This window comes from Rhincodon typus, chromosome 5 (genome assembly GCF_021869965.1).
Source record: "Rhincodon typus isolate 14 chromosome 5, sRhiTyp1.1, whole genome shotgun sequence".
NCBI lineage: Eukaryota > Metazoa > Chordata > Chondrichthyes > Orectolobiformes > Rhincodontidae > Rhincodon > Rhincodon typus.
Genome location: NC_063336.1, coordinates 49,775,238 through 49,794,370, shown reverse-complemented (window position 1 = coordinate 49,794,370; position 19,133 = coordinate 49,775,238). Strand labels below are relative to the sequence as shown.

Below are 19,133 nucleotides of genomic sequence, written 5' to 3'. Positions count from 1 at the left end.
TCTACTAGTCATTTAACCTGATTTAAGTGATTTCCTCAGCCTTTGAGTCACATAAACACTCTAAGAAGCGATGATAATGAAAGGTAATTGACACAGAAACACAATACAACTCCCTGCTGTTTGTGGAAGACGCCCCTGCTCGCTTCACGCTTTATAGCCTGTGTCGTGTTGCCCACTGCTGGATCTTCGCAGCATTAGCATTAAGCGTCTGAATTCTAGTCATTCGGGCTTTTTTTTCATCTGGATGAGACAGCCCATGTCGATTTTTCCAGAAAGTCCCAGAAAGCTATTCAACATTGCGTATTGGTGACTCAACGAAAATGTAAATATAACCTTGAGTGCCAGGATAAAAAGGTCCAGGACTGCTGCGCGAAGCGGAGATCAACAAGGGCAGGGACAGATCTCTGTGCAAGGTATGGACACAAGAAAACATTTATTTTACGATTGCTAATAGTTTGGGAGGGGACTGTTCACTGGTATTGCATCAAAAAGGATAGCTTATTTTAAACAATGCAATTTTTTTTTAATTGAACGATCCTATTTGGAAATATATTGTTCTAAAACATTAAAGAGTGCAATGAATGATTAGCAATGCAGTGTTACCATAGCCAACAGTAAATTTATTGCTTGTATTTTGCTTGTAGCATGTGTAGGTCAAATTGAACCTGGAGCAATTAAACTTTAAAAAGTTTTAAAAAAAGGAACAGGCTGAAATATATTGCAGATGATATAAGTTGATTTCAATTTTTATATATTTGAAGGAATTGATGTAAATAGCATCCTGTTATATAACTTACGTCTTATCAATCAGAGCCAGTTGCAATAACCGTTTTCTATCCTAAAGCTAGAAACTGAAGGGTGAGTTGACGAATCTTAACATTTGGCGCGTACTTATAACTAATTTGGAAAGTTATTGTGAGCTTTCTGCCATTAATACTCGAGGTAAGACCGCAAAATGCATGTACAGACTTCCTGATACTGTAATTAGTCTGGAGAGAAGTCTTACTTCAGTTGTTGCCACAAGGAATTCCACAGCATTGTCCAGTTATTGCTCATTGTTTACAATTTGGGCACATCATTGTAAATCGACGTAGCTGCTCCACCTCGCGTCGAGAAATGGGTAAGGCCTTAGGCACACAAAGTCTATATTATTTGCCGAATTCAAAAATGAACAGGAACATTGTTCTTGTCCTTCAAAGATTAATAACAGCTCGTAGATTTTGACTTTACAATAAGTTCAAAATCTGTTTGCAAAAAAATTCCAGCTTAAGTAAAACGCACATTTTGCTGCCTTTAAAAAATTGCAATCATTGAAGAACTAGAAGTACTGTGACAAGGTTGGCTAAATTGACAGATATATAAACATTCTACCAAAGGAATGGGAAATTGGTTGGAAAAGAGGTGGTGGCGCAGTGCAAGGATAATAAGATCCCATGGTGCAGTTCCCACAGTGTGATTTTATTTTAAATTGCTCACTATCTGTCATGAGTGCATATGCTGGATGTGAGAAGTTTTGAACAAGATAACAATGTAGCATTTCCCTTCCCTCTCTCTTACTGAAGAGAGAAATTTGGACAAAGACAGAGACGCAGGGGAGATGGGAAGAATTGTATTGGGGGTGAGTCTCTTTCTTTGCTTAGTGGTTGCTATTAACATGCCCCTCCCAGTTCTCACCATTGCATAAACTTGGGAGGAGGAGCAAAACAGAGAAAATCAGTTAAATAAATAAACAAGGTACCATTCTTAACCGTTATTAATAGGGCTATTGTAACAATATGATGAAAACATGATAATGGAGTCAGCTATTTTTCCTTGCTGGTTATCATTTAGAATAGTCAAGGTTATTGTTCTAGTTGTTGGCTCACTGCCAGACTGCAGTTGTATGTTTCTAGTCTGCTGCAGACTGATTGCATCTCAGAGGGAGTATTTTAAAACAGAGAGAGACTCAATATGCTGATTTTTATGTTTACCCGAACAGCTGCCCTGAAGAGAGGCAGAATAATGATCATTTTAAAAAAAATATAATGTTTAAATTTTTTTTTTAACTAAAGCAATTATCTGTGCTGATACCAAGAGCAAACTGGGAGCATTAAGCTGTTTGGATACTCATCTACAAAATGATAGCTTCACAAGCTAGGGAAGGGCACCAAAAAATCCGAGTGCTGAAAATTAATGTTTGTAAAGACCTACAGTATAGCACTTTATTCAGGCCTGAGACAACTGTTAGTAATAAAATGCTGCAAATTCTCTGCATTCATGAAGAGGGAAAACTCATTAGCATTTCAAGTCTGTGACCTTTCATCAGGGTGGTTTTGAGTATTTCTAGCATTTTCCAGTTTTTTATTTCAGATTTCTGGAGTATTTTGCTTTTGTAAAATATTGGATGTTTTGTTTTTAACATAACTGCTTTTGGGTGTAGGCGATTCCATTCTTGATGTAAAGGTTATAGAAGACAATAGATCCTACTGTGTATAGTTGGGAAGCAATCTTGATGCCTTTCACTTTGAATCATCAAAATCAGCTATAACTGGGATTTAGTGAAGATTGCTTGTAATGGGATTCATAGCTGTGTCTGTTAAGTCTGTGGCTTCAAGTAATGATGAGGATTAATTATAATGCACCATGGAGGAATAGAATGTGGATTCCTAAACTCTTCTGTAATGTTCATCAGGCAGATTGCAGAGTGAAAAGAAAGGCTCATAATCTCAACAGGTGCTGCATGGTCAACAGCTTTTTTTAGTTTTTTTTAGGAGTAGTCACAATTTTATTGTAGGAAATGTGGTCATGTTCTGGCACAAAATTTCGCACACAACACTAAAATTGACCAGATTACTTTCCTTTTAGTGATGTTAATAGGGAGATAATCATTGGCCAGGATACAGGGGAAACTTCCTGTCTCTCCTTCAAAATGGTCTTTTACAACCAGTTAAAAGGGCAGACTGGCCTTCAGTTCAACATCTCATTTCCAATGGTATAGCACACCCTGAGAGCGACAGTATAGAAACTGTGCATAAATTTATGAAGTGGGGTTTGAATCAGCATCTTGCAGGCTTAAAGTTGAGCAACAGTTGCAACCGAGGCAACATCTGACAATGCAGGATGAACTTGCATTTTAAGAGTCAGAACAGCCATTTGTGACAATGACATAATGACAATTTGACTGTTAATATTAACAGTGATATCTAGCATCAATATAAAATATAACCAGCATCTATTAGCAAAAAATCCATAGTATTTTCTAGCAGAACACATTAATATTTCATTTTGAATCTTTGCCTAGGGTCTGTTTTATTGGATCAAGCTGCAGAAATTTAGAACGATGCCCAGAAAACCACAGAATGATACAAGAAGCTTATATTTTCCTCCAGGGGGGAAAATGACATGGTTGCAATGCTGGTTGTAAATATGCTCAGAAATTCATTTGCAAGTTGGACCAGAGTGACCCTGGGATTAGTGTGACTAGATTTCTTTCTAATTTATCAGAGGTCATAGGTGATACAATATATAACGATAAATTAAGGTGCTTTGGCTGCAGCACAGTCCGATCACAAATCCAAATGATATAAGAATAGTTAACTTTTTTTTATTTTAGAAAAGCAGGTGTGAATGTCCAAAATTGAACTGGAAGATAGTTCCTGAAGTAACTTGGACACCAGAGATTGAGCCACAGAAACATAGTTGCACACTCTGTTCAAAACTTGGATATAGAGGAGATAACCGAGTATGGCTGTCATAATTCTCCATCAAGAAATATCTAAGGATCTCCAGCTGGCAAGATAATTGACGCATTTGAAAGAAAATGTCTTTTAGATGAGTTAACTCCATAAGAATTTATAATACTTTCAATTCTAAAATAAACTCTAATTGGGTATTCTTTCCTCTTTTAAAATAATCAATTCTCTCTTATGAAAAATCAAACTGAGGAAGACCATTCATTCCACCCAGCTGACTCCTATGCAAAGTCACCACAATCCCATTCTGTCTCTCTTGTTGGAGAGTGACAACTGTTGGTGGTTTAACATGAGGGTCACCATGCCTCAGGCAAAAGGAGAGGTTGAGAAGGAGAATTGGCGTAGTGGCTCAGTAGTTAGCATTGCTGCCTCACAGTGCAAGGGACCCAGGTTTGATGACACCCTCTGGCAACTGTGTCTGTGTGGAGTTTGCACATTCTCTCGATGTCTGCGTTCTCCAGTTTCCTCCCACAGTCCAAAAATGTGCACGTTAGGTGGATTGGCATGCTAAATTGCCCATTGTGTCTAGGGGATGTGCAGGCTATGGGAAATGCAAGGTTACAGGGATAGGGTAGGGGGTGAGACTGAGTGGGATCCTCTTTGGACGGACAGTGTGGACTCGATGGGCCAAATGGTCTGCTCCCACATTGTAGAGATTCTCTGATTCATGGTAACCTCAGCCAGTGTGGGAATCGAATCCATATTGTTAGTATCACTCGGCACTGCACAGTCATCCAGCTAACTGAGCTAACCAACCCCAATATACAAACTTATGGGTTTCCCAAAGTATAGAAACTAACTGTGACGTTAATGGCTAAGAATCAGACCATTCCTTTCTAAGGAGCCTAAAAGGGTTTTCTATGATGGAGAACCACTATAGAGAACGGTGCAGAGGTTTTTCAACTGATTAGTTTATACCACTGCAGCTCTGACACAAACCATTTATTGACAATTATGATCAAAATTCAATTTGTCCCACTTCTGTTTACTTAATACACAGCATTATAAATGTTTTTCCCCTTTCATCATCCAACCTGGAACATAAATCTCCCTTCATCAAATTTGTAAGTAGCATTCATTTATTTGGTGGTTGATGTTATAACAGAGACTGTTCAGAATATTTGGCTTGTACATCACATGAGTTGGATCATTCATATGCACTTTGTTAATGGATAGCTCACTCTTTGAACCCTGAGTAGCTGCAGTTTGGGCAAGTGTTACTTCTGTTCCTTTGACCTTTAGCCTCACCCTATTCCAGTAAACAGAATAAACTGTTTGTTTCTACTGGCACCTTCTCTTTTTCAGCGACACAATTATTTGACTCCTGTCTCCCCTACTGTCAAATCCTGAGAATTCAACATGCACTTAGCCCACTCCATGTTCTCAATCTTGGTGATTTCAACTTCCATATCAGCTCATCTTGTTCTTACTCATTCTGGGATCACTCTGCTCCAATCCTCCAACATCCATATTAATTTCTCTGCCCGTATACATATCAGCCCCTCAGCCATGTCATTTTCCTTTTTCTGCATCATAGTTAACATCATCTTTGATCATCTTCCTTATTCCTTCCAACCCAACTTCTTCCTGTCTCCACTCTTAGGGGGTAACAATATTCCTTACACTACACAACTCTTTACAATCTAGGTCTTAAATCTGTTGTTTTCCAGTATACTTCCTCAGCCGTGAGTTTACTGCATAGCAGCCTGACCTCCACCTTTGCCCTTTGTACCACACCAAAACCTTTATCTTACCTGGCCCTGACCTAGTGTTGCCTATTCAACATCAGATCTAGCATGATGACCCCAAGCATTGCTGGGGCTCCTGATGTACTCTGCTCAAACTACTTGTTACTCCAGGATTACTCTGAAATACAAAGATTCTAAAGAGGGTGTAGGAACAGAGAAAGTTGGGGTGCTCACATGTCACAAATCCTTGAAGGTGGTAAGTTAATGAGACTGTTTTAAAAGTATGTTGGGGGCATTACAAATAGAGGGATGGAGTACAAAAACAAAGATGTTAAGGTAAACCTTGATAAAACTTAATTTAGTCTCAATTGGAGCCTCATCACTAAATCTGGACAACACACTTTCTAGGAAAGATATTGAGGTCTTTTGAGAAGTTGCAGAAGGCATTTACCAGAAGGACACAGAGGTTGAGAACTTGAATTAAAAGGAAATTCTCTAGAAAACTGGGGTTGTTTTCTGTACAGTGGAGAAGATTAAGGGAATATTTAATAGAGATGTTCAAAATGTTGAAGACTTTTGCTCATTTAAATATGACATACTGTTTCCACTGGCAGGATGGTCAGTAACCAGAGAAAACAGATTTAAGGTAATTTGCAAAAGGACCAAGAGGGAAACGAGACTTTTAAAAAAAAAAAACTGGAAGCAGATTCAGTAGTAATTCTCAATGGGGAATATGTGTGAAGAAGAAATATTTTATAACAAGGGAAAATGGCAGGGGACTGGCTCTAATATTTTGGCTCTTCAAAAATATTTGGCACAGGTATGATGGAATGAGTGGCCCTTTTTGTGCTATTTCATTCTTCATTTTCAATTATGTCTCTTAATGTTCCTCTCCTGCCCTTTCTATCCTCCTGTCCAACAAATGCAGGGGTGCACTGAGTTTCTTTTTGTCTACAAGAGTCAATCATTTTTGTTGCTGCTGGTGTAGCCCTCTTTTCCCCCATGTTTATCAAGGCAAGATTCCTCTCTGCCCTAGTCCTAGGCTCACCTCTTACTCCAGTTTCCATCAAGCACTCTGTAAGTTCATCCTATCTGTGCAATCCACCTTCTGTTCTCTCAATTTTGTTTCCATTAAATTGTGACCAGCTTCTCATTTTGTCTCTATATTATCTGGTGTTTAGAATTTTTCCTTTCCTCAGGAATTGTTCACCTCTCTCTTAGACCTGACATCATTGCCCTGCTCCCGAAAAATCCCGCTCTCTGGTAACTTAGAAAATTACCACACAGTCTGTAATATCCATTTCCTCTTCCAAAGTGTGACTGTATTGTTGGCTACCAAATTCAAGCCCCTTTTTCCCACAGCTACATGTTTGAACCTCTTCAATTAAATTTCCGTGACTAATACTGCTTTTAAATAGTTCCAATCAAAGCAATAAATGACATGATTTTGACAATGGTGTTCAATCACTCCTTATTCTTTTCAAGCACTCAGAAGTTTCACTATCTTCTTTCACTATCTCTTCTGTTTTCCAGCAAATGGATCTTCATTTATCTCATCACTCTTACATAATCAATTCTAGTTAGAAAATTTCCAGAAGTGGTTTATCTTCTCATTCCCATGCTGTTAGCCCTGAAATTACAAAAAAGATCAGTTCTTTTGTCCTCTTCTATTTGTCATCTACATGACACTACATTCCACATGTATATTGACATAGCTGTACCTCACCACTAGATATCTCAACCCATCCATTTCTCTCATTGTTAGACTACTAATTAGACTGCCAATATCCAGCTGGAGGTAAACATTAAGTAACATCAGTGTCTTTGATTTCTCCCTAACCATCCTCTCTGAGTGTCTGTCTACCATATGCTCCCTGTTTTACAAACTGAACAAATGTCAATACCTAAGATTTAAAATTCTCCACTTTGTTTTCAAATTCCTTCCTGATCATGGCTGTCACTGTCACTGTAACCTCCTCCAGGTCTACATGCTCCATGAATGCTGCTTTGCTGCAACTGCATCCCCCTTTGATTCTACCCTCCACCATTAGCAGTTCTCTTCTTGCACTTAAATCCTAACCTCTGGAATCTATCCTAAAATCTCTGTCTCATCATCTCACCCCTCTTTAAGTCCCTCCTTTCAGTCACCTTTTTAATTGGTGTCATTGGTTGTTTGATCATGTGACTTGAGAGTCCCTTGTGATCTTTTCCTATGTTAAAGTTGTTAGATAAATGCAGTATGTTGATATTCTGAATAAATATTACGTCAAAGTTACAGCGAGGAAACAGGCCCAGCCCAGCAGTTCCATGTTGATGTTTAGCATAGTGGTCCTAATCACATGTACAAACACTTCCACTATCATGAATGTTTTATTTTGTCATTTTTAATCTATTTGGTTCTGCAGGGCTTTTTAAAAAAGGAAAGCTTTGAGCATTAACATATCAAATGACAACATATTCAATACTTCTTTGGGCCCGTATCAATGTATGCAGAGCTCTGTAGGAACTATTAAATCATACATTATTGCATTGTGTCTGTCCCTTTTTTTTGTATAGTGTGTTAGTTCTCTGGTTCTGACTTGGGTATGAATAAAATGGTCACATTTTGTTCTTATCTACTCAGCACATACTGCCTGTCTGTTTGCAAAAGAACTTGTCCACTTTATTCGTAAACAGGAAGACAGCGTGTTTTCAGAACGGTTGCAGTCCTATCACTTGAATGGATCAAATATTTGCAAATTGCTGCAACTGGCCTTGTAATACTAGGCACTGCAGTTGGCAGAAAGTTCTAGAAAGAAAGAGATGAGAACATGCTGTTGTGGTTCTTCAGTCTCCATTTTAAAGCCATATGATGTGTTGACTAGGCTACTGAGCCCTTTAATCTGGGAATCAGAATTTACTTGGCACCCCTTTCATTGCAGTTGAAAACCTTTCTTTCTCATCTGCATGCTGTCCCTTGGTTACATCCATTTTCAGACAGGAGTCACGTTCAACATACCCAGATCTGCCCTTCGATTATCACTTTTTTAAAACTCCCTTGTTTCTGCTTATCTTGGATATATCATAAGCTGCTCTGAACCTTAACTGTTGCTGAAACCTTTTATCAATTCTTTTGTAATATTCAGCCTCAATTATGATGATTTCCTGACTGGCATCTCATATACCACTCATTGAACTTGAAGTCATGCACAATTTTCTGGCATGTCTTCTCATCCACATCAAGTCCCATTCTCTGATTATTGCCCTCATAAATGTCTCCAACTCTCGAGCTAGAGTCAGAAATTTTGCACAGTTCCGGGGCACTTGCCTTGACAGTTACCGAGTAAAAGCAAAATTTTGCAGATGCTGGAGATCTGGAATAAAAATAAAGTGCTAAAGTAATACAGCAGGTTTGGCAGCATCCATGGAGAGAGAAACGAAATTGACATTTCAAATCCAAAGACTCTCCTCTTTGTAATTGTTAAGACTGATTGATTGATTTAAAACCAATTTTAATGCTTCACCCAATCTGACAGTGTTGTAACCGGACTTTGGGTGGAGATAGGAGTTCTAAACCAGCCTTAGCAGGGAGCAAGTGTATTCTGTATGACTCACAAGGGTCCTTAATAATTATGCACGACTAATAATGAAAGTTGTGTATACTGCAATCATACAATAAATCATCTTATTAACTAAGATAAGTCCATCTTCTGTAAAGACGCTACAAAAGAGGGCCTTTCATTTACCACTGATCATAGATGAGCTCGAGATGCAGTATAGACAAAAGAGATTGGTGGCAGCTATCTCAAACTACCCTTATCCTGTGCCATGTACTGGCAAAGGTAGCAGATACTGCAAAGTGCCAGTGGTCACATTGAAAGATTGGACCTTTTACTCCCAATACGTGACAAATAGTGTCATTAAAAAAAAAGGTTGTGTGCTCCTTGAGCTGATCCCCTCCACAGGTCTCTGCTAGGATACCTGTGCTGTAGGAATTGTTCAGGATCTTCATCAGGAGTCAGACATTTTTTTGGAATATCTCCAGGTAAGTTTACAGTTTTCTGACTGATCAGCATTAGTCAATTTAGTTGTGAAGCTGATCGGTTGCTTTGGGCCATTATCGCTTAAAAGATTAAACATACCATAACTACTAGATCTACATGATCGGTGTGCGTTATTGCTACACAAACTCATGGATTGTCTCTCCATTGCCTGCAGCATGTTCTCCCAAACAATTCATGGTTATAGGGTATCGTATGACGCCTGTGTTCTTGATCATTCTAAGTAATGTCCGGCTGGAAGTGTTTAGCAAATTCTGCTACCTCGGGTCTACAGTGACAGACAATCTGCCTACGGATGCAGAATCTACGCACCAGGAAAGCAGCTACCCAGTGTTAATGGACTAATAATATGTACATTGAATAACATCCAACTGACTTTTAGTACCAAATGTATGCCTATTAAGAAAAGAAGCTCAAAGGCTTTCATTTAAGCTGTTTGTGGCACATTCTGGGCATCTTATGAAAGGATAAAGTCAAAAATGTGGCATTCTTCTCAATGGCAAAACTGAGCAAGCAGAGGTGACTTTGCTGCCTTGAGCATATTTGCAGGTTGGATGCTTTATTTGGTGAGATAGCTGGGCAAATGAGTAGCAGGACGCCACTTCAAGGATGCTCACAAATGTGACACAACAATCCTAAACATTGGTTTTTGTGCTTTTGGAAACACTAACTGACAACAGGAAGAAATGGTATCATCGCCTCTGGGTCAATGTACACCACCATGACAGTCAGTAGCTGCAGCAGCTTGGAACCAATACTGCAAGCACTGATATTGAGACTACTGGCAGAGGCTGCATCTTAAGCAGCATGTGCAGCTACCTGATCCCCGACAGACTTGATTTGCTACATGTCCAGCAACTTGTGTGGATAAAAAGATGCCAACAATGCATTTGTAATTGGGTATTTCCACCTACCTTTTCTTTCCTGTGTACTCATGTCCTGTCAGTAGCAATACATTGATGTACAGTACTTTGGAGACACCAGAGGCGGGACTGAAATACACAAAACTATCCCAATACTCCAATTTTTCACATTGGACAGAAGCAGGCTGAAGGGCTGAACCACCTACTCCTGCCCTAGTTGTTACGTTATGTTTCCTGAAATTGTACAGGAGGCAGAAACAACCATTCCTTAATGAACTAAGTCAACAATTTATCCTCATTCCTCATCCTTACAATGCTTAGGATCACTAATGTTGAAAAGAGAGCTGAATGTTCGTTGGTGTTTACATATATAATTTTAGGTTCAAAGTTCAAACATTAGATCTGCCTAAAATAAGCTGTAAACCAAACCCAAAATGCTCATATCCCTGCATGGGATTGAAGTAGGGACAAAGACATTTCAATCACAAGGCAGCTCACCACATCCCTACTAAATTACTGGCTGTTGAATGGGTGAGCCACTGTTATGAAACAGCCTGCACATTCCTCACTAGAAAAGAATGCAGGATAAACAAAGTGTACAAGACTTGCTCCCTTACCAAGGTCTGACAGATTATCACTCTGTCTATTTTTAGGGCGTACAATTAGTTGTTTTCTATTTCATAATGTGCAATTATTAAGTTGTTTGTAGACTCAGCTTTTTCTCTGTTCAGCAATCATTATGATATTAAGGTTCAAGAACACACAAGTTGTTTATGTGCGAAGAATTGCTAATTTGTTTGTGACAAGCCATTGATGTGTGCAAAATGATATCCATTTTGCTGACTTTGAGATCCGAAGAGAACTGGATACATTGTCTTGATTAAACTTTCAACTGTAATTGTCATCATTTATCTCTCTTTCAGATTGAGAATTTCTGAGTCCCATTGTGGGAGAAATGAAAAACATGTTCACAGTATGGCTTGTTCTTCTGCTTGCTGCAAGTGGAAGCTTGCAACAGGTTCCACCAGAGAAACTCCACAGTAAGTTATATATTTCTGTCAGTGAATTGCTGGATGTGAATGTTTCTAAATTAAATACTTTTATTATCTTCATAGCAGTTGGTTTTAAGAAAAAAATATCATCGTTACCTCCAAATATGGTTGATGGTGCTGGTATAACAAGTTTACGTTAGCAGAAACTGTACGGCACAATGTTCTTCCTTTTTTTTATTTAAACCCCCTTCAGATTAAAATTGCAATAACATTTAAAAATTAGTTTGGTCAGCAACAGAATTATATTGTCAATCATTATCAGACAGTAAATGTACATAAATGGTCTCAAGTACATTGCAATTTTTTTTAGAGTTTTTTTTATTCCATTTAAGTGTAGAACAGGTTAGCAGCTGTGCCAATATCTTCCCCACATTGCACATCATGAACATCAGAAAGTATATTCTAAGTCTGAGGTAGCATTTCAAATCCAAACATGACTATAGGATGTAAGCGTGTCAGAGGCAGTTCAGAGAAGATTTACCAGACTAATTCCTGGAACGGTGGGCTTGTCCTTGTGAGGACATTGGACAAGCTAGATTTCGGCTCACTGAGATTTAGAGTAAGAGGTAAATTGATTGAAACATAAGGTCCTGAGGGGTCTTGACAGGGTAGACATGGGAGACAATGTAGTCTCTTCAGGGAGGACCAGCTTTTAGCTTTTCACAAGTTCAAGGTCATTTTGAAATAATGGACTGTGTTCATATTGGTTCTGTGTTGTAGTTTTATGTGGACATTCACTTTGGACTAAATAATCTTTGAATTGGTTTCAGAGAATGACATTGACTGGTATCATTATGGGATGCTCCTTGTTCCATCTTGATACAGGAAAATCATTCTAAGCCACAAAACAAGTCTGGTAACCTTTGGTAGCCATTCATGACAACATTCTTGTCCAGATTTTTTTTTCAAATTAGATTAAAATTCAGAATATGACCTATTTGAACAGGGTGTAACACCTGCCAAAAGTGACCAACAAGGCACATATATCCCTTCAAACAGGGTCAAATATGACCAAACAAGCTAATGGGAATGCCTTTATCATCCGATGAATGTGTGAAATAAGTTTGTTTTTGAATCGAGATAACATCAGGTGCCAGGATGTACTATACAGGCCAATGTTGAATCAACATAGTGGAACCATCCTTTTTAAAATCATTTGCATCCACATGCAGAATGTTGTATACAGTTCTGGAGGGTGCAGTACAAATGGATATTGTAGCTGTTGAAAAGGTACAGAAGAGAGCATTCATAATATTTGAGGGATTGGAAGGCATGTATTGTGAGAAGTGATTATGTCAATGGGATGAATTCGCATTGGAAAAGAAAGGGATGAGCAGTAATGTAGTGGGATTAGATTCTGATGGGATTAGATAATGTGAACCGTGACAAGTTATTTTATCTTGTCCAGAATAAGTAGAAGCAGAGGACAGGAGCTGTGTATGATAAATCTCTAGAAACATCAAAGATCAAGTGGTAAATGTATGGAACTGACGTTTCAGCAGACATGGGAGACAGATGGTATTGATCTCTTTTATTCATTTGCAAACTTGATTATTTTTCAGAAAATAAATATTTTGGTTTATAGTCATCAAATAAATTTGAGCCATGATGAATATTGAGTAAAACAGGAGTGTAAGGAACAGATGACTATGGTTAGATTCCTCTGGCCTTGTGCCTGTCTGTGTCGTGGGTAATTGAAAAAGATTAATTGTTATAATTAGTCAGCAACCCTGTTCTCATTGCATCATGCAATGACCAGGATAGTCAAAGGTGGACTACATTATTTGTTCATGTATCAATTCCTTCAATATTGCTAGGTGTCTCTGAGTATAAATCACTGAGCTAAACCATAAAAGAGAGTCCCAGCTTTAATCCAAAATAATGAATATACCAAATCTTGTCTGGGATGTTCTTCGAATTTAGTTCTAGACTGAGACCAAATAAAGATTATTTTTGTAGTTGCTAACTGGAAACATTGAACAGTTTATCACTTATGATGTTGGAATTAGATTAATTGTAAAGCGTCCCTGATTGAATAGTTCATTGAACAAGTTCATTCATGAAATACAAATGTGTACAGGCAATGCAGTGATAGTCATTAGGTATCCATATAATTACACTTTTATATTGGGCTGACTGGTCATATTCACAAAAGGAACAGTGAAAGAAAATTAGTACTCTGGAGGAATAAGCACATGGAGATCAGTTATGTGAGAAATCGCCTGTAATAAGAGGATACTTGTAAAATTCTGGGCTAACCCTGTGTGTATATTTTCACAGAACTGTCAATAGAGGGACAAAAATATCTCAATAAACAGATTGAAAATGCTATCAATGGTGCAAAGGTTATGAAATCTATTGCGGATAAAAGTGAGCAACAACATCAGGAGTATTTACGACGTTTGGAACAAACCAGCAAACAAAAGGAGGTATTGTGCTCTGTTCTACTGATTGCTGTGGTTAAATATTACTTGTGCAATTGTTCCAATTTTTAATTCAACCTGCTTAGTGGCGATGGTTCAATGAAGGGCTGACTACTGTTTTATACGCACCAATGGAAAGTTAAAACCACATGGGTCAAAAATGATTGTTCAGCCATAATTCCAGCGAAGCACGTTTAGATTAAAATTGAGGCCAAAGTTGTGTGGCTGCAGAGCATTTGTCACTGAGTATGCAATTGTTTCCTTCCTAGAAGCGATGTAAGGGGTGGTGAGAAGGAAATGATAATGTGATGAGTTACCCCTGGACATAGCTCTCCCCATGCTCACCACCTCAGCTATTAACTGCTGGGCCACAAAGTCCAGTAGGGACTGTCTCGACTTGCCAGGAATTAATACCATTAAGTGGTCAATTATTGGCCAGTTAAGGGCCTTAACACATTTCTGATCACCTGTTTCCTTGGCAGGTGAGAAAGACCTGCCTGCCAGGTGTGTTGTGTGAGGTGGGGGCACAGGGAGGTCTCTAATTGTCCCAGCCAGGGAACAGTTGGGGTCATGGATGTGGGGCAAATGAGTGGCCTCTGAAAGTCACCCCAAAATAAATGGCCATATTGCCATATTTCCAAATTTCTTCCATTGGCATTACAGCAGCCAAGAAGGAAATGCACACCCATAATTCACACTATTATGTCAGTGTTCCCTGCCCACATCTTGTGCTTTATTTTTCCCCTTGTTTTTCTCCAAGTGTGGGGTGAAATAACTCTCTCTCTGTCAGCTCATTAAGAGCTGATAGGTGAAGAGAGTGGGTGTATTGAGCCTATCACAGTCCTCGACACTAATCACCCAGTCACCAAAAGCTGCTGGTCTCGTTCCCAAGTCCATTGGGACATCCAGCAACACACAAGTACTTTCTTTTCAAGCATCTGTATCAGCATTGGTGCATCATGGCTGGCAAAAATACGGGAGAAATGGGAAGTCCAAAAACCTAAACCATTTGGGGATCCTGTTGATAGTCTTGCTCGAAAAGAAGCAGATGTTTTGGTGTCCCCCGCATAATGACCCTGGTCTGGAATGCTCAGCACCTCTGAATTAAACCTTGTGACCAGTGCTTTATATCATTTGGCTTTTTGGATGGTCAAAAACACAAATCCAGGAAGTTCCTAATGTGGGAGAGTTTGTTCCCTTGACCCACTCTGACATTGTAACCATTTTTTTGGACAAGTGGAAACTTTTTCCTATTCTTGGCCAAGATTAATTTCTGCCCAGATTTCCATCACTGACCATGTAAGGCCTGACTTCTGTCTTCAGTTGCAACACTGTTGGCTAAGAGTAAGGGTGTAAGACTAATTGCAAAGTTCTTTCAAAGAGTCAAGACAAGCTGTGTGAGTAGTAAGTTTGATTTTCTAGTTTGAATGTCCATTCTGATGGGATGAGATATCTCCCTCTAGTTTTTTGTAATGGTTTTAATTGAAATTACCACATGCCTTTTCAGTTTACATTGTTTAAAAAATGAAGGCACTGTATAATGAGCCTATTAATGAGCATAAGCCTATTTTGAAAACACTGAAGTTTCAACTAAAGTGGCAATTGAAAATATGGGTTCATTAGGTAAGCATGATGCTTGTCTTGAACTGAGGCTAATGTACGTTGTTTATATAAATAAAGAGAGGTTTAATCTGTATCAAATTTTTTGCTGAGTAAACCAAAAGTCTTTGATCACTACATTAATGTCCAATGCATAAAATTGGCAACAACCACCATCCGTCTCTAGGGCAAAGGCGTTAAATTAACTTAACTATAAGAAGCAAAATCTTAAATATCTGAAAAGCTGAAAGTATTTAAGCAGCAGAAAATAATTTTATTTGTGCTTAATTTTACTTGAACAGTGCAGTATCAAAATTGCTGAATGGCTGTTGGTTTTCTAATGTTAATCAGGATGCGCTGGTAGCTGCTAAAGATGCTCAGAAAAAGCTGACTAATGCTGAGCAATGTCAGTCTAAGGAGGCTCTATGGGAAGAGTGTAAGCCATGCTTGAAGCAAACGTGCACTCAATTTTACTCGAGAATTTGCCGAAGAGGCTTTGGTGTGGTTGAGAAAGACGTAAGTACTGTGATATTCTAAGACACTCGTAAGATTTTTGCAACTTACAATTATCGGTGACACTTAGTAAATGTTTTGGAACATGGTGCTTTAAAATGTGAGTTGTTTAGCATGATGGGCCAATTGGCCTGCTTCAGCACTGTAACAATTCTGTGATTGCTTGAATTGAAAAAGTGAATCGCTTAATTGATTTGATTGGCATTTTCCACTTTGCGTAAAATCTAGCTCATAACTTAGGGTAATGACACATACCAATAATAGTAACAGGAAGGATTTGAGAGGCTGAGTCTCTTTTTGCTCTAGGAAAGGATGCTGTCGCATGAAAGGTTTGGATGGAGGGACGAGATGACCAGAGGCAGTTGATCATAAGAGGGGCACCAAGCAATCTCATGGGGAATTCAGAACATACAATACCAAAACGTGGCAGGAATGTGAAACTCCCTATTATTGGAAGTGATGGGGAGTGCTTGAAGAGAGTAGCTCAGATGCATTTGAGACAAGAATAAGAGAGATGGGAATAAACAGTTACAATGATAGTTTTAGATGTGGAAGGCTTAAACGGAGAGTAAATGGACTGACTAAGCAAAATGGTCTGTTTATCTCTATATATTTGTATACAATGAGCAGATTGTAAAGTTTTTAAAAAATGCAGCTGAATAAATTGGTTCAAAAATAACAACATTTAATAATGGCATAGCCTGTAGAGCTTGATTGCACATAGTGTTGGGTGAATGCCCCTGGCAGAATCAAGCAGAAGCAGTGTGAGGCATTTACTCAAAAAACTGGAATTAGAATTTTGTTCAAAATTTATTAGAATTTTCCATCCAGGGCCAATGGCACTCTCAGCATGGGCTGGCTGATTACTGATAGAAACAGCAAGAAATTGAAACATACGGGAGACCTGTTTACATTGACCAAAAAAAAAATTGGTAGAATTACAAAGGACATTTTGTTGTGGATGAACATCAGCAGCCAAAAGCCCTAGTTTAATTTGAACATACTGAGGGTTGTTGAAACTGTGAAACAACAATCTAAAAATCCAAGTGAATGCTAACTGTGATCCAAATTAGTATTTCATGTTTAGTGTCTCCTGGTATTAGATGAATCCTGAACTTTAGTACATAAACTGAAAATAAAAAAAAACATAAACTCACATTGAATCAGACAGCAAACTAGTAACAAAAAGAATTATATTTTTGCAATTAGAACAAAACCAGCATACATAATGCTGGAGGAACTCAGCAGGTCTGGCAGCATCTGTGGAGAGAGACTGAGTTAACCATTTAAATTCATTATCATTCCATCCATATTTCAAAAATTAGCTCTGAAGATCCAATTATAGAGGTGTTCGAAAGGTTCAGCTCCTATAGTCAATGTCAGAAACATGAAACTTGTTTTTTAAAAAAGGTAGCTTCACCACTCTTGAAGAGAACGAACCTTAACAGTAATAGTCAGTTTTGCTGACATCACATTTCAAAACTGAATGCACATTTCCCTCCCTGTTTTGAAACAAAATCCTGCCTAACTTGCTCATTGTTGCGGAGTCTTCCTAAAGAGTTGGTAGGTTGTTGGGGGACGCACAAATCTCATGATGGTGACTAATAACCTAGATGTTGAAGTCAAATTCCACCATGGCAAGCTGCAACGTTGAGTAGATTCAACCCAGTGAATTATTCATTATAATCAATTTGAGCTCAGTTGCTTATCAGCAATCAGCAGCAAGCAGAAGAGAAGTGGCCTCTGACTGGGGGAACAATTTTTTTTTGGTTTCAAGCTGCTTTCTGGCCCATAGCATACGTGTTAGACAAGCCTAGTCTATAAGATTCCGTACCAGCCAACCACTAACTCATCACTGTCTCTATTTAAGATTATTGCATTGTAACATCAGTAATAAAGAAGTGTAATAACACTCAATTTATTTTTAGTAAGAAATAATTTATTGCACCTTCATAAATTGCAACAATTGTTTGCACATTCGTGGACCATTAATTTTTTTTTGATTTCTAATTCTTCTGTGGGTTTTCTGAAAACGACAGTGCTGAGGTAACTGAATAGAAATCTCCAGGTGCTTTAATTTACCAGACCGGCTTATTTGAAATGAAACAGGATGGTGATTTTAAGAATGAAGTCTTGCTGTATATCTACCATAGAATAATCCCACCATTCAACTTTGGAATCTCACTACTTACTTTCCTTAACAGGTAGAAAGGTTCTTTAATGAAACACCACTGGTTTCTGTATGGGTCAATGGAGATAAATTTGACTCCCTGGTTGAAAAGAATGCAGAGCAGGGTCAACAATTCGAACACGTTGAAAGACAGTACGAAGACATCGATGAACTGTTCAGAGAAAGCATGAGGGCCTTTGATGGAACAGACAGATTGCTTGATCGCCCCTTCAGCAACTTCAGAATTTTCCCAAGGCATTTCTCGTTATTCCCAGATTCATCCTTTTCCCCCTTTAAGCCTTCCCTGTTTGATAGCCATGGGATGCTTTCCTCTTTCTTCGAAATGACTCAGCGGATGTTTGAGAGATTCCACAAAATTATGCACGATGCTGAATTAAGTAAAGGAATGTTTCACAATATAGGTAAGAAATATAAATGGGAAGACAAGTGTTGAGGATGACAGAGTCTGTGGAGAGGTGTGGACAGGTTAATTTGGTGGCAAATGCATAGCAGATGAAATACAGTGTTGGGAAATAAGAGGTTATGTACTTTGGCAGGATGCATAGACCTCGTTCCATCTTAAATATAGAGCAGGAGAAGCAATGTAAAAATACTAAAAATTGAAGAAATCAGGCAAGTATCAAAAACATTTTAAACAGAATATTTAATGTTTGGAGAGTGCCATTTTGGAAGGGGATAGAATCAAGCTTTTGTGTCCATTTGATCTAAAAATCTTTTATTTTTGAAAAACATTACCTTTTCCTGAGCAGCCTCCATTTTTTTTAAATTGAATTTAAATTACACCAACTGCCAAGGTGAGATTTGAATGCATCTCCCCAAAGTATTTGGATCATGTGTTACATTACCATTATACCACCATCATCCACATACAGCTACAATTGCAGGTCCTGCCCATGTACACATATAGTGTCAGTTACCTGCAATAATGTTAGTGCTGACCGAACATTCCCAGAAAGAATCAAGCAGGCATCTTCAGGTCAGGTCTAAGGTATTCACTACAGTATTCCCAGTCTCTGACTTGCTCTTGTAACCT

At 38.5% G+C, this 19,133-nt stretch overlaps 2 protein-coding genes across 2 annotated transcripts in view; one reads left to right on the top strand and one right to left on the bottom strand.

Moving 5' to 3' along the window:
- The window catches only part of scara3 (scavenger receptor class A, member 3), a 57,657-nt gene extending 57,488 nt beyond the window's left edge, over positions 1–169 (bottom strand). Inside the window, exon 1 of the mRNA XM_048596900.1 lies at positions 18–169. The gene's annotated coding sequence lies outside the window, so the exon portion shown is untranslated. The remainder of the gene's footprint in view (positions 1–17) is intronic.
- A 72-nt stretch (positions 170–241) lies between these two features.
- On the top strand, positions 242–18,776 carry clu (clusterin). The gene is made up of 5 exons (XM_048596903.1): positions 242–413; positions 11,246–11,362; positions 13,655–13,803; positions 15,748–15,912; positions 18,114–18,776. The coding sequence occupies exons 2-5, from the start codon at positions 11,278–11,280 to the stop codon at positions 18,531–18,533; spliced, it is 819 nt and encodes a 272-aa protein (XP_048452860.1). The 5' UTR covers positions 242–413; positions 11,246–11,277; the 3' UTR covers positions 18,534–18,776.
- Positions 18,777–19,133: the final 357 nt, after the last annotated feature.